At 48.8% G+C, this 16,143-nt stretch overlaps 1 protein-coding gene across 2 annotated transcripts in view; it reads right to left on the reverse strand.

Annotated features, from left to right (window-relative positions):
* Positions 1 to 16,143, reverse strand: part of TYMP (thymidine phosphorylase) — a 231,107-nt gene that overhangs the window by 60,223 nt on the left and 154,741 nt on the right. For both annotated transcript variants that reach the window (XM_085653764.1, XM_085653763.1), the window contains one exon: positions 684 to 782. In XM_085653764.1, the coding sequence (XP_085509890.1) occupies positions 684 to 782 (99 nt within the window). The remainder of the gene's footprint in view (positions 1 to 683; positions 783 to 16,143) is intronic.

The following is a 16,143-nucleotide window of genomic DNA, read 5'->3' on the forward strand; positions in this document are numbered from 1 at the left end:
TTTTTTAAATTACATTTAATTTACATTATTGCAAATTGTAGAAACAGAAACTTACACATATATTTTATATAAGATCACTTAGATCTATAAAACAAAAAAGTAACTGATCTATAAAGTAAAGCCCCGCAAAATAAAACACTCAAAAGTTACCTGCGATGTAAAGACTTAAGAAATGTAACTCTTGCATTGTAATGACTCTCAATGTAGAACCTGTGAAGTAAAAGTAACATAACTTGTGACGGGCAGGAAGGCCGGCAGTCACTGTTACGAACAAAATAGGGCATTTCAACTTCTCATTATTATGGCACCAACAACAAACTCACTGAGCAGAGGGTGTAAAACAGTGGCGGCCGGCACAGGTAAGCACGGGGGAGGCAGGGCACTGCGGGGGGGGGGGGGGAGTCTACAGACGAAGGAAAAGGTATTATTTATTTATTTAATTATACCTATATCGTCGTCTGTCGACTTCTCCCTCTACCACCCTGCTGCACCACGTTTACCTCTCTTGAGTCTGCTCCACTCCACCCTCTTACACTCCGCCCCCTCACAAATCTCCCCCTGACGTCTGCCCAGACCGGCAGGGGGAGTTCATCAGTCAGGTGGGAAGCAAAGGGCTAGACAGCTGCAGGAACTACACGAAGAGGACAAATCAGCACCTGTGTGCAGGGGCATGATTCCCTTACCTGCTCTGGACCCTGAGTGACGCTGAATCCTGGTACAGACTCTAGTTTATCCAGAGTGCCCCCTGTATGGCCCAGTCCTCGACCACTAATCATCGGCACCTGAGGAAGGAGGATGCATTGAAAGTGAACGCCAATCACCTAGCAGAGTCAATATGAACAAAGAAGATGTTACTTGAGCAGAGATCACTCCTGCATTTAGGGCACGGAAGGAGTGTATGAGAGGGCTGGGTCTATACCTCTACAACGGGTATTTCGTACACTTCTTTTGCTGGTTGCAGACAGGTACTGCAGCATACCTCCCATAGCCGCCAAGAGGCCCCATGTCATGTGTGCTAGTCATTCCTGGCTTTTAGCCAACAGCGTTTGCGTCTTCAGATTTTTATGTCAACATTCATGATGTTCAAAGTAAAACAATTCCCAAATTAAAAAATGCTCTTGGCTTAAAAGTCAGAACTAGTTGATTATGTCACAAATGATACTTGTAGGAAAGAGATAGTCTGCCACATGGAAATCAAGTCAGAATCGATTCAGCATCCAGGAGTGCAGCTTTGCAAAATTAATCTCATTAATCTCATATGGGTCCCTACATCAAGTATTTTTGCCTTCTGTTTGCGAATGCCAAAAATGTTAATATTAATGAGGTAGAGCAATTTGCCAACCCCTAGGAATCGCAATCTGAAACTCTTTCTGGCACATGCATCAACAAAGACTTTTGCGATTCCTTAATTGCGATTTTTAAGGAATCGCAATTAAGGAATTGCAAAAGCCTATGCATGTAGGAATCGCTATAAAAATAGCGATTCCTACAAATTCCTTAATTGCGACTTGCAAATTGCGAGTCGCAATTAAGGAATGCCGTCCCAATCATTCCTATGGGCCTCCAGGCCCATAGGAATGATTTGGAGATTGCATGGGCAAATTGCGAGTACCAGTAGGTACTCGCAAATTGCTCATGCAATTTCAAGGGTGCAAGGGTGTCAAAATGACACCCTAATGCACCCCTGAAATTGATCTGTGCACATATGTTGCACACACACATGCTCTAAGGGCATGTGTGTGCGCAACATGAAACTTTGAAAAATGCACAAAAGTGCATTTTTCAAAGTTTTTGCAAATTACCATGAAGTTCAACTTCATGGTAATTTGCTCCCCCTATTAGCGAAATCGCTAATATTTTAACTTTAATGCATTGCATTTAAGGAATCTCAATTTGGGATTCCTTAAATGCAATCGCAATTTAAGGAATCGCTATTTAGAGATTCCTTAAATTGCGATTTGTGCATTTGGGATGATGCATCCCAAATGCAAAAATACCGGTCGCAAAGGGGCAGATTCTGCTAATCTGCCCGTTTGCGACCAGTTTTCTTGTTGATGCATGTGGCCCTATGAGTTTCATGCATTGTAAATTACAATTACCTAATTGCGATTCTCAGGAATTGGTAATTAGGTATTTGCAATTTAAAATTTTGATGCATGTGCCCCATAGACCAGTCTTTCTTATGTTCCTACCTCCTATGAAGTTGTGCTGCATTTTTCCTCTGCAAGTGTGCATGACTCTTATTTTAAATGTCTTCCTGTCCTGAGAGTGACCCCATCTGATTTTGACATACGGTGTTGAAACGTTTACGTCAATAAGCCCACAGATTGTGATTAATAAACATCATGAATTTAATACACAACCATCCGCCTCCATAACGGTGCGCAGTTCTTTCCTAATTTTTAATTGTATTATATAATATTACGTTCACTTCTACCAAAGTTCACTGTGCCGCCTGCACCTTTCACTATCTGTGGTTCTGCCATACATTCTAAGATTAAAAAATGATCCTGAAATCCCCCCCCCCCAAAACTAAAATAGGTTTCTTTATCTACCATACCATTATGCCAGTGTTCACATTTGGCGTGTATTTCTGTTGTTTCAAACATAGGTATCTGAACCTATGTAAATAATGTTTTCAAATGATTTCCATACATCCAGACACAGAGAGGAGGATATTTACAAGGAAGTGGCGGAGAGAGGCGTTAGCCTTCCTGGCTTAACGCCTGTCTCCGCCACTTCTGAAATGCAAGGCTGCACCATATTTACAGCGATATGGTGCAGCCTTGCGTTTCCCCCTGCGATGGCGCTACACTTAGCAGTGTAGGGCCAGTGCAGGCACCCTTGCACCATATTGGGTTGTCCACTCTTTTTTTTAACACATGGCACTTGGCCATTGGATGGTTTTGTTGTTACTTCATCTGGGGTGTTGGTGCAGTTTGAGGTCCTAGCAACCTTGGTACCAATGACAGCATCACTTGTCAATGGAATGGGTCTTATCAACTCATGTTTATAGTACCCCATAGGTGGGGTGATTTATTCTTTTTAGATCTGGACCGTTTGTTTTCTTACAGTAAGGAGCTGTTCTTTCTCGATAATATTGTGGAGTCCTAGAAATATCAAGCCCTGAGCAAACAAGGTGTCATGGACTGAAAAACAGAGCAGATTATTTCACAATCAGGCAAACAGTTAACATTATTAGTATAAAGGAGGGAAGAGTGTGAAGAATACTTTGGACCTACATGAGCTAGAATAGGGTTTGCTATTGGATGGGGCCGGATGCTCACTGATTCTCCTGGCTCGCGTAATAACATACCAAAGAGCTATTTTCCCCATAGAAGTGAAACAAACTATAACACCACCTAACAGGACCCGCCAAACCAGAGGGAAAGAACTCCTGGCCCTATCCAGGACATGTGTGTTCAAGCAATCAATCAGTAGATTTGTAGAGCGCTTCTGGTCACCCGTGTTAACCTCCAGGGAGTATCCTGCTCTGCTACATCTATCAGAATCACCTGAGCTGGTGTATGCTCAGCAGCAGCTTCAACGAATAAAACTACTCCATGGGGGGTCTTGTTGTGGACGGATCCTGCATCGAATTTTGACGATGTTTCTTTAGGATAGACTACTCAGTGAAGGTCTTCATGTTCTATTTTCCGTTTTTACATCAACAGTTCTTTCTCGCTGGATCGACTAATGTTAATTTCCCAGATATTATACTTATCTAGCTCTACTGCATAACATTTGAACAGCGTATGCATTAATTGCAGTTCACCAGCTTCATGAATGGTCTTTGTGTATGTTTTGGTATTGGAACTTTGAAGCATAATACCCAAAAGTTGGGAGAAAAACAAAATAATGAAATGATGTCTTGCATTCTACTCTTTCATTGCATCTGGGTAGGTATGCTCCTATGTCTTCATGTGCCTCAATGAGCCCGTGGAACGCAGGCTCAGGAGAGTCTCGGCATTGAGGTGGTGTTCGAACATCAGTAGATTGTTTGTCTATGGGAAATAAGAGAGGCTTGGATGGGCCTTAAGGGTGCATGTGTTGACCTCCAGCTCAAGCACTCCGTCCATCATCCCCTTTGGTATCGCTTTGTTCGCTCTAAGTTGGCAGGGTATGCCCAGACGTGGGTCCCTTGCTCACTTTGCCACTGGATTCAAGATAGCCTGGCTGAAGAGGGTTATGAACCCGAAACCGGTCCCAGGATGCTTGTTTCCAGTCCAGGGAAGACATGGCTTGGCAGTTCGGGCTGAACTGTTCCCATGAGGCACAGGGTCAGACTGATTTGCATATGGCCATGTCTGAACTGGGGTGGTGGAGTGAGCTAAAGAATGATGATGGATTAAACCCAGATCAGTTGACTGGGGGTGAGTGTTTGATTAACTCATGCGCTCCGTCCATCATCCCCTTTGGTATCGCTTTGTTCGCTCTAAGTTGGCAGGGTATGCCCAGACGTGTGTCCCTTGCTCACTTTGCCACTGGATTCAAGATAGCCTGGCTGAAGAGGGTTATGAACCCGAAACCGGTCCCAGGATGCTTGTTTCCGGTCCAGGGAAAACATGGCTTGGCAGTTCGGGCTGGACTGTTCCCATGAGGCACAGGGTCAGACTGATTTGCATATGGCCATGTCTGAACTGGGGTGGTGGAGTGAGCTAAAGAATGATGATGGATTAAACCCAGATCAGTTGACTGGGGGTGAGTGTTTGATTAACTCAAGCTTTCGTCCATCGTCCCCTTTGGTATCGCTTTGTTCGCTCTAAGTTGACAGGGTATGCCCAGACGTGGGCCTCTTGCTCACTTTGCCACTGGATTCAAGATAGCCTGGCTGAAGAGGGTTATGAACCCGAAACCGGTCCCAGGATGCTTGTTTCCGGTCCAGGGAAGACATGGCTTGGCAGTTCGGGCTGGACTGTTCCCATGAGGCACAGGGTCAGACTGATTTGCATATGGACATGTCTGAACTGGGGTGGTGGAGTGAGCTAAAAAATGATGATGGATTAAATCCAGATCAGTTGACTGGGGGTGAGTGTTTGATTAACTCAAGCGCTCCGTCCATCATCCCCTTTGGTATCGCTTTGTTCGCTCTAAGTTGGCAGGGTGTGCCCAGACGTGGGTCCCTTGCTCACTTTGCCACTGGATTCAAGATAGCCTGGCTGAAGAGGGTTGTGGACCCGAAACCGGTCCCAGGATGTTTGTTTCCGGTCCAGGGAAGACATGGCTTGGCAGTTCGGGCTGGACTGTTCCCATGAGGCACAGGGTCAGACTGATTTGCATATGGCCATGTCTGAACTGGGGTGGTGGAGTGAGCTAAAGAATGATGATGGATTAAACCCAGATCAGTTGACTGGGGGTGAGTGTTTGATTAACTCAAGCGCTCCGTCCATCATCCCCTTTGGTATCGGCCTCCAGCTCTGAGGCTCAGGTTCCAGTAGCTCTCTCTTGGCTGCTCTTCAGCTGTATAAATACAGAATAATTGCCCTAGCTCTTTGGAAATGTTAACATTTGCCCCAGAAATCCTGGAGTATATGGACAAAGGTCTGCATCCTGCATTGTTATTCCCATCTTCAATGTAGGACACAAAAACTATTTTCTTCTGTCTTAGATCACTGGGACCTCACTGGACTACCCACCTTGGGTATCTAGGGTCAGAACTAAAGCTCTAGTACCCTGGACCAGGATACCTTTAGATTAAGGTATGTGGAAAATGTGGGTAATTTCCTTTTGCATAATTGTTTGAAATTTAAGAAACATTACAATTCATCCAAACAGGAGGGGAGAAGGCATAAGGTTTGGGGGCAGACCACCCTAAGGCTAGCAGGTGTAACAGAACTACTCTAGTTCCTTGCTGAGCATTCATGTAATTGTTCTGAAAAGGAATGCCTGTGAAAACAATCTATGAAACTTGATGTAAGTCTCTTTTTGGTGCTAAGTTTAGCTTAGTTAGCCAAAAGAAAGAAGCAGAGATTCATATTGATATTAAAAAAAAGCTCATTAGTACAAACATAATGTTAAAATATGTTTCTATATTCACTCTCCTTGTAACAGTTGTTGCCACTATTTTGTTTTATAATAGTTACAAACCATATTGTGTGCCCTAGAATAGAATTTTAATTGTAATAAATCCTGAAATGTATTCCTGGTTTCCTAGTGTTGTTGAGTGTGTCTATTTATGATAAAAGAGGGATTATAGCTCTGCTAATTACCCCTTGATGTCTCACAGAACCAATCGTTACATAGAACGCCTCTCACTCAAGGGATGTTCAGTGGTTTGTGGAGTGGTTGCAGTCCAACCAATAGATGTTCTTTTTTAAAGATGGCATATTGACCAAGTGCTTGGCAACAGAGGATCTAAAACATTTATTTCAGGATCATATTCTGGAAAGAAATCCAGAAAATGTATCATCAGAACAGGTGGCCTTAGCCTGCAGCCTAGCATTAATAAAGTACAACCTTGCACAGTGGGCAAGCTGGCTTTGTTTACTAAGGGCACTATTCTGAGAGTGCAGTGTGGTACAACCTGCGCGTATATTTGAGATCACTAGGGAGACTAGGATGGTTTAGGGCCCTAAACCTCATTCATTTGCAACAACCTTATCTCTTCTGTTTAGGAAAGCTGCCCAACATCTCAAGTCCTGTTCAGAGTGATTGTGGATAGACTTAGTGTAGTAGCTAAGGGGGTGGTTTTGGAACCTCAAGACAGTGATCTTGAAGTTGGCCGAGGCACTTGACTAAACATGTGGGACTATTATCACGTTGTTAATATGTAGAAACACAATTTTACAACGTACAGTTACAATAATATGAGGCCAATGCAAGTCACCATCATACCCTGGGTTCTGTGATCCTATCAAAAATGAATCTCATGTATACACCGTCTATGTACTGAACTTTATGTTTTATATGCACTTGGTACAATAAAGTGAATCTCTATAAAGTGCTGCTTGTTCAAGCCTAGTCTGTGTTAGATGTGAAACATCTTAAAAAATTAGCAGCGGTGTAAGTGAGTCTGTAGTTACCCAAGAACAGATGTCTGCGGAATCTGCTTTTATCAAGAACATTACGTCGTTGTGTTAACAGATCAGAGCTTTCAGTGAGAGTAATGAAAGCAGAACTCTGTTTAAGTCAATATTAGCAGAATAGAGTTCGTACAACTTTTGGCATTATCTGGAGCAGATCATTGAATTAATTTAATTTTTGGAGCACAGCTACTACTGTATCTTTATGCTATCAAAGCAAACTCACTTTTATTATGAGAAAAGCTATGAGTCCATTTGGACATTAATAAGACAAACAATTGTAGAAAAAGTGTACTATCAAATTATTCAGTCTCAGTGCAGAATTATGCAGATTGACCAATTTAACTGAGCCTCTAGAAGTAAAACAGGCTGAACTACAAATCTAAAAGCAATCTTAGCTTGGCATCCACAATGATTATGGCCATTTCCAGCACTAGCATAAGTGTTTGCGTTAATTCTGAGGGTATCTTTTGTTTAATTGAATACACACTAAACTGAAACTGTTAGCAGATAACTTTGATGAGGGCTTGTTCCATGGCATAATAGTATGAAATGCATCATTCCATTGCAGAGTACCTCTGAGTGCAGCATTTGTCTTGCCACAGCATTTCATATTGTGTTTTAACCCTAACACCTCATCCATGATAGCCATGTCTAGCCCGGGAGTCTGACCATGCTCCCTCCTTGATGAGCATCCCTGCTGGGGCTCAGTACTTCAGGTGGACATGATTTCAGCCCTTGCACAAGGATTTTCCTGGCATGATTCCAGGGTTTCCAAGGGGTATAACATGTATGTGATGTGAACACCGAGGGTTTGAGCTGCAGAGAAACAACTTAAGAGATCTTTATCTTATCTGCCTTTAACTGAGACCACAGGAAGTTAGGAAAGCAAAACGTTTTCCTACCCAACTAAGACTCGAAGCCATTTGTTGTTTCTGATAATGTATTATTAGTATTGTGGCCTTTTGAATAAGCACGTGCTTGCTAAGAATGGGTGGAACAAAGTTTATCCACACATCTATAAGTATGTTCTTGTAAAAGAACCATGGGTTTTATTTTAACCCAAAGTCGCTGGGGTGGAGAAGCCCTTTCTCTCCGCTCAATGATAAAGGGGTTAGCCTCAATCGTGCAATCAGTAACAATGATTTTTTGAAAATTCTTAAATTGTACTGCGCTGACGTCACTGGCCAGCACGCACATGGTGGAAACACTTCCAACACCACTTCTTGCAGGAGCTGAGTTCATCGTCTCTCTGAGTGAAGGTATTTGGTTGACTATTTATTGGCCTGAAAGTGGGGCTAGGTTGAAGCACGATAGGCCCTATGATGTCCCAAGTTTGAAGGCACCGGTGCTGAATCAGTGACAGACATCCATCTTCCTTGCAACACAGGCTTTTGTTCAAGCAGCAACAATAAAGTGTAGTCTGTCGGATTTGCTCCGTCAATGAGAGGAGAAGGGGGCAGTTTGTGGCACTCACACTGCTACCGGAAGGGGTTGTATTCCGCCGACCAGTTCTAGGACCTCTGATGTCCTCGCAATATGTCTCTCACTATTGCGGACTGTAGGAAAGTAAATGGTCTTGATGCATGGCTTAGAATAGTGTATACTGCTGCCCTGGATTTCCCATGTAACAAGACTATGCTCAGTTTTGACCTCGACACACACAACACTCATACTTGTACACTGAGTGCCTGTGTAGAAACAGATTGAGACCCCGAGCGGGGGTCTGGTTCGCAGTGGTACTCTTTGTACCTCTCCTTTTCTTAGTCTGGCTACTGTTAGCCCGCCGGGCTGTAGACAACAGACAGTGGTTGCAACAACAGATTGCACTTGATGGACAGGCTTTTTTACTGGTTACCCTCAAAGGGAGACTTGACTAGTGGACTCTCCTTTCCAAAATGCACTGCCATTCCCCTGTAATCAGGTCCTTCGAACCAGAAATGTGGGATATGGATGCCAGAGGTATATTTCCACTGTGAAGAATATGCAAAAAGTCGGGAACCATCTGAATCTGTTTTCAGCTATGGGCCTGTGGACTCCTCAATCTCTGTCTGAGTATACATATTAGGCAGAAAAGCACAGTCATTGTGCTCGGATTACACATCACCAGTGCCAGCGGGGCCACATCAGTGGAGACCGAGAAAGACCTTTGAGCTCCAGGGCTGGGACCACTGACTGCTACCTGACACTGCCAGGTGTGGAAACCGACATGCAAGTTCTGGATTCACTTGGTAGATTAGCCTTGCAATCTCCTTGAGGAGAGGGGTCACTGATGCTGAAGTGAGGTAAGGATCAGGGCAGGACTGGGGAACCAAAAGCAGCCCTGGCAATATTGGTGAAACCCGCTCCGATTCTTTTGTCTCCTCATGTTACCTCTCTCTTTTAATCCATCCATTCTCTCTCCTTCTCCCTCTCCCTCTTGTCTTCTTGCTGATTGCTTTCTCTCTTCATTTCTTACTCTCTTTCTCTCTCTCATGAATCCTCCCCTGCTTGCTGCACTTAACCTCGGGAGTAAGAAAAAGTGACAACAGCACCAAGATCTGCCTTGGGCTTTCAAAACTAGTCTTCAAGGGCTCCAGCCCACCGGGGAAACACCCAGTGAAATAAAAGGCCTGTTGGGCTTTTGGGAAAGTGATGAAGGTACTCTGGAATGAAGGAAAGACTGCCTTGGAGAGGAAGGCTATGAGGAACTGAAGTCGGCCCACTGCAGATCTGCACCACCAGACCACGTGGTGAGGTCTGTGATCATGATTCCCCCTGAAGAATGCCCTGGAGTGAGCAAACTTGCTCCCTGAATTTGTGCTTCCATGTGGAGCTTTCACCCTGACCATTCTATGGAAAACTACAGAAACAATCATGTGAGGTTAACCCTATTCAAAAAACCCAAGGTGGACCCAAGAGACCTCAAGAACTGCCGGCCCATCGCTCTGCTGCTGTTCCCGGCCAAAGTCCTTGACAAGATCGTCAACAGACAGCTAACCCGGTACCTTGAAGAAAACAGAATCCTGGACCATTCGCAGTCAGGGTTCCGCAGCAACCACAGCACCAAGACTGCCCTTATCGCCGCCACCGACGACATCAGGACCCTGCTGGACAACCATGAGACTGCGACCCTCATCCTCCTGGACCTCTCTGCCGCCTTCGACACCGTCTGCCACCTCACACTATGCGCATGCCTCCATGCAGTAGGGATCCGAGACAAGGCTCTGGAATGGATCACCTCCTTCCTCTCCAGCAGAACCCAGAGCGTCCGCCTCCCCCCATTCCGTTCCGAAGCCTCCGAGATCATCTGCGCATACCCCAGTGCTCTTCCCTCAGCCCGACACTGTTCAACATCTACATGGCCCCACTCGCACACGTCGCCCAACAGCACGACCTCAACATAATCTCCTACGCCGACGACACTCAACTGATCCTCTCCCTCACCAAGGACCCCATCACCGCCAAATCCAGCCTTCATAAAGGAATGAAGGCCGTCGCCGACTGGATGAAGATCAGCCGGCTGAAGCTGAACACGGACAAGACGGAGGTCCTCATACTCGGCTCCAACCCTTCAGCCTGGGACGACTCCTGGTGGCTGATGGCACTGGGGGTAGCCCCAACACCCGTCCAACCACGCACGCAACCTGGGAATCAACGCTCTCCATGACCAAGCAAATCAACGCTGTCTCCTCCTCCTGCTTCAACACCCTCCACATGCTCCGCAAGATCAACAGGTGGATCCTGACAGACACAAGAAGAAAAGTCACCCAGGCCCTCGTCAGCAGCAGACTCGACTACAGAAATGCCCTCTACGCGGGAGCCCCGACCAAGCTCATCAAACGACTGCAACGCATCCAAAACACCTCTGCGCGACTGATCCTCGACGTACCACGCCACAGCCACATCACTCCCCACCTGAGAAACCTGCACTGGCTCCCCGTCAACAAGAGGATATCCTTCAAGCTCCTCATCCACGCACACAAGGCACTCCACAAGACCGGCACAGCCTACCTCAACAGACGACTTTCTTTCTACATCCCCAACAGCCAGCTCCGCTCCGCCGACCTCGCACTCGCCACCGTCCCTCGCATCCGGAGAACAACCACCGGCGGAAGATCCTTCTCCCACCTCGCTGCCAAGACCTGGAACACCCTCCCACTGAGCCTACGACAGACCCAAGACCTGCTGACCTTCAGGAGGCTACTCAAGACCTGGCTGTTTGACCAGTAGCACCGCCCCCCCCCCCAGCGCCTTGAGACCCTCATGGGTATGTAGTGCTCTCTACAAATGATTGATTGAAATTGAAATTGACTACGAAGAGCAGCCCAGAGAACAAAGCACCTTGGATGGATTAGTGAGTGGAAGAATTACAGCCGTGGTCAGCGGCTTTATCTCAAGACAGCAAAGGTCTTCTGATGGTTTGGCTCTAAGAAGGATCACAGCCATATTTGGCAGGGTCCTCTCCACCAATGCCAAGATCACCGCTGCGACCCTGGGTGGGCTGTACATTTTGTTTTAGTGGTATGCTTAAGATCTGCACACAAAAGATCCACAAAAGAAGCTCCTCCCTTACGCACAAGTAGGATCGAAGTGGTTTCTCCCCCTACCTGTATCCAAGCGTCACTTCCTTCTCAGGTTCAAAGACGCAATGCCTGTGCGTAGTGACTGAAGATGTTGGTTACATCGCAACGCTGGGGCAGAATCAGCACAGCCTCTTTCCACAGTTCATGAGTGGGTGCTTGCCAGAGTAGCCCTGGCTGAAGGAAGCAAGTAAAGCCGCATCTGATTTCATAAAACTCTAGTGTGTACTTGGGTCATTGCAGGAAAATGAAACAGAGACTGAGACAGTTACCATTGTCATCTTGAAATACCCATATCATACCCATATTAGTTTTACCTACAGCCCTGGATAAGTGTTAGGACATTTTAATCCACAAGGCTCACTGTGAGAAATTATTATACTTTTGAGTGATGATTTAGCATGATATTCTCAGAGTCAAGAAGTAGCACAAAGTTATACCTGTTGAGGATTTACCCAATACTAACTAAGTGCATTAGTTCTGCCCTCTGATTTTATGTGTAGTATTTAGTGATGCCATTGTTTTTTTTTTTTTTTTGAAACCGTTTATTGCAGTTCGTAAAAGTTACAGATATGGGCCTACAACCATCCGGCCGGCCGCTAGAATGACAAAAAACATATTGCACACATACAGTAAAAGTCTCTAGGCAGTGCAGAGCAGTGAAAACAGGAGTAATCAATGGTGCAGGCCACACAGCTCCAAGCCCACAGTACGGTTCCCTTTTCTTGAAACAAAACAACACCAAAAAACCACACCCGCAAGGCAACCCGCAATCCAAAATAACAGCACGTGCTCCATAAGTGGGGGATCCAAACCAGTAGCAAAACTCTGGAGGGGGGAATGGGAATAGATCAGGGACTGGGGGGTCTCGCGCCCGTGGCTGAGGGAGGGGGGCCGGCTAGGGAGATGGAGCAGGCGAGGCAGCCGGTAGCAGTGGCGGCTCACAAATACCCCCGCGGTAGGCGTTCCAGGGGCCCCAGAGTTTCACCCACGCCCCAGGCTTACCTCTCGCCACATACACCACCTTTTCACGAAACATACACCAATCCATATGCTCTTTCCAGGCCGACACCGCAGGGGGCCTCTGGGATCCCCACAATTGAGCAACGTCGCGCTTGGCTATCATGTATCCCAGAGTCACCCACCGCGTCTGCGGGACCGAATAGTCATTCGGTTCCCATACATTCAGCAAGCATCTCCTCGCTTCAGGCAGCAGCGCAACACGCGTCACCACACGCAGGACCTCATGCACACCACGCCAGAATCGCTCCACCTTCGGGCACTCCCACAGTATATGCATGAAAGTCGCCAACGCACCACAGCCACGCTTACACATTCCGTCACCAGCAAAACCCATACGCAGAAGCCTTGGCCCCGTCACGTAAACCCGGTGAAGGATCTTGAGCTGGACGAAACGAAGGCGAGCCGGGATGGCCACCTCTTTCGGAGAGGCCACCGCGGAAATCCAATCCTCATCGTCCAGCTCCAGCCCGTCGGCAACCCAAGCCTCGCGGAGATTGGTCAGCAGGCACGATCTATCGTTGATCAATTTTTTGTATATGAGGGAGATCGTGCTGTCCGGGACATGGCCATCTAAGACTCTGTCCTCCAGGGGGGAAGACTCCGGAATGGATGCGACATCCGGGAAGACGGAGCCCAGCACGTGCCGGACCTGTAGGTACCGAAAGTACTCACTGCCCTGCAGCTGGAACTCCGCCTGCAGCGTCTCAAAAGTTTTGAATCCCCCCCTCGTCCAGAGATCTCCCACCGTGCTGATTCCGATCGTGTCCCACTTCTCGAAGCCCTTCGACGTCCACAGGGAGCCCAACCTCTCAGACGCATACAGCGGTGACGCCTGGGTCAAACGGTCCTTCCACCCCATAGCTGCATTAGCCGCGTGCCAGACACGCACCATGACACGCGTCGGTCCCGTCAAACGGGAGTCGGGCGCGCCCGCGTAGAGCGCTCGATTGTAATCGCCACCGGGCAGGAGCATCTTATCCATCTCAAATGCCGGATTCAAGGCGGGCCCGTAAAGGCCATGATTAATTGCAGCTAGTTGGGAGGCCCAGTAATACCGTTTAATGTCAGGGAGGGCGACCCCCCCATCGTACCACGGGAGCGTCAATTTAGCCAGAGCAATGCGCGGCCTCCCGTCCCAGAACAGGCGCCGCTGGAGGCCCTCCACCTCACGAAAATAGCGTGCCGGGACCAAGTCCATAGTATTCTGGAGGGCGTAGAGGAAGCGTGGCAGGGACATCATTTTAAACAAGGCCGCTCGGCCGAGCGGCGAGAGCGGCAGACGCCGCCAGCGCACCACGTCCTCCCGCAAACGCCGAAGGGGGGGTAACAAATTCCGCTCATAGCGGGCCTCCGGGTCAAGAGTGATATAAATACCCAGGTACCGAAAACCTTGGGAGGCAATCTGGATCGGACAGTCCCGTGGTAAGGCCGGAGCCTCCCCGGAAAGCACATAGACACAGGATTTCGCCCAGTTGATGACCAGGCCTGAGTTGCGACCGAATGAACGCAAAACATCAACCAGGACAATCAGTGATTTACGCGGGGAGGCGAGATACAGAAGGATATCGTCAGCATAGAGGGACACACGGTCCTCATGCTCGGGGGTCCAGCGGAGACCACGGATAGAAGGGTGCCACCTCAGCCACTCCGCCAGGGGCTCCAGGGCCAGAGCAAACAGGAGAGGCGACAGGGGGCAGCCCTGTCGCGTACCCCTCCCCAGCGCGAATGGGGCCGAGACGCGCCCATTCACTACCACCTGCGCCAATGGGCCCGAATATAGCAATTTGACCCAGCTAATGAAGCCCGGGCCAAACCCGAATTTTGCCAGCATCGCCCAGATGTATGGCCATTCAAGCGTATCGAACGCCATGGTGGCGTCCAAGGACGCCAAGATGGCCGGCTCCCGCACAAATGGGACACGCGCGAGCACCCCGTGCAAGCGCCGCAGATTGAGCGCCGTGTTGCGGTGCGGTATAAAGCCAGATTGGTCTTGGTGGACCAAATCACCTACCACGCCAACCAACCTGTTGGCCAACACCTTGGCGAGGATTTTGGGCTCCGCGTTCAAAAGCGAAATCGGCCTATAGGATGTGACCCGTTCACGGGGCCTCCCCTCCTTGTGGATCACCACAATTGTGGCTAGACGCTGGTCCGGCGGGAGGGAACCCCGCGAGTGGGCCGCCAGGAACATCGCGCGCAGGTGGGGCGCCAACACATCCGGGCGTAGCTTGTAGAGCTCGATGGGAATACCATTGGGGCCCATGGCCTTGCCGGATGCAACCGAGCGAATAGCCAAGGCAATTTCGTCCGAGGTGGGAGGGGCGTCCAGCGAATCCCTGTCCTCCACCGTTAGGGAGGGCAGTGCGATGTCCCGAAGCAGGGCATGGGAGTCTGCCTCAGAGCAGGGGGAAACCGGGGAGTAGACTTCGCGGAAATAATCCGCGAAGCAGGAGACAATGGCTTCCGGCTCAGTGACACACGCACCATCAACACTCTCAATCAAAGGCACCACACGGCTCGCTCTCTCCCTCTTATCCAACCACGCAATCAATTTGCCAGCCTTATCACCCACATCATACAATCGCCCCTGCTGCTCTCTACTGAGGCCCCTGGCCGCCTCCGTGACGAGGGCCCGATAGGCCGCCTGTTTTAGGTGTAGAACATGCAACTTGTCGTCTGTTACCCCGCTTCCCAGGGCACCCTCAAGTTCTGCAATCTCAGCCTCTACCCGGGTCACCTCCTCCCGCTCGCGCCGCCGGGCATGGGAGATAAAGGAGAGGGCCTCCCCTCTAAGGACTACTTTGAAAGCCTCCCACAGGGAGATGGCCGAAGAGACCGACCCCACATTCTCATCGAAATATCGCTGTAGGGATTTGATCAAATCGGCACGAATGGTGGGGTCGCGCAAATACCATGCATTGATTGGGGCCACCCTGCCATCCCCCCTCGGGAAGACGTCGAGGTGCAACAACAATGGGGAGTGGTCTGAGATACCCCGCGCCAGATGGCGCACCTCCCCCACCCTCCCTGCGTGGGCCGCTGGGACAAGGATGTAATCGAGCCGCGAGAGGCTACCATGGGCACCCGAGTGAAAGGTGTACTGTCGCAATGCAGGATGCTTTAATCGCCAGCAATCCACCAGGCCAAGCGTTTCCAGAAGGCCGGGCAGCCACGCCTGTGCCCGGGGGAGGTCCCTAGGGGGATGGCGATCCATAGACCCAGAGGCTACCGCATTAAAATCCCCTCCAACCACCAGCAGGCCACTCGGAAGGTCCAGAAGGAGGCGCCCCAGGTCCGCAAATGTGGTGGCTTGTAACCCAGGCGGGACGTACACTGATATAAAGATAAACACTCTACCCTCCATTCTTCCCACAAGAACCGTGTAGCGTCCCCTCTCATCATGGCGCACCTCATCAATCTCCAACGGGAGCGAGTTCTTGATCATAATACCCACCCCCCGCGAGCCCGAGGTGAAGCCAGAGTGGGCCGCCAAACGATATCCCCGCCGGTTCATTGCATGAAAGGAGTTACCTATA

Source organism: Triturus cristatus, chromosome 4_1, assembly GCF_964204655.1.
Source record: "Triturus cristatus chromosome 4_1, aTriCri1.1, whole genome shotgun sequence".
Taxonomy (NCBI): domain Eukaryota; kingdom Metazoa; phylum Chordata; class Amphibia; order Caudata; family Salamandridae; genus Triturus; species Triturus cristatus.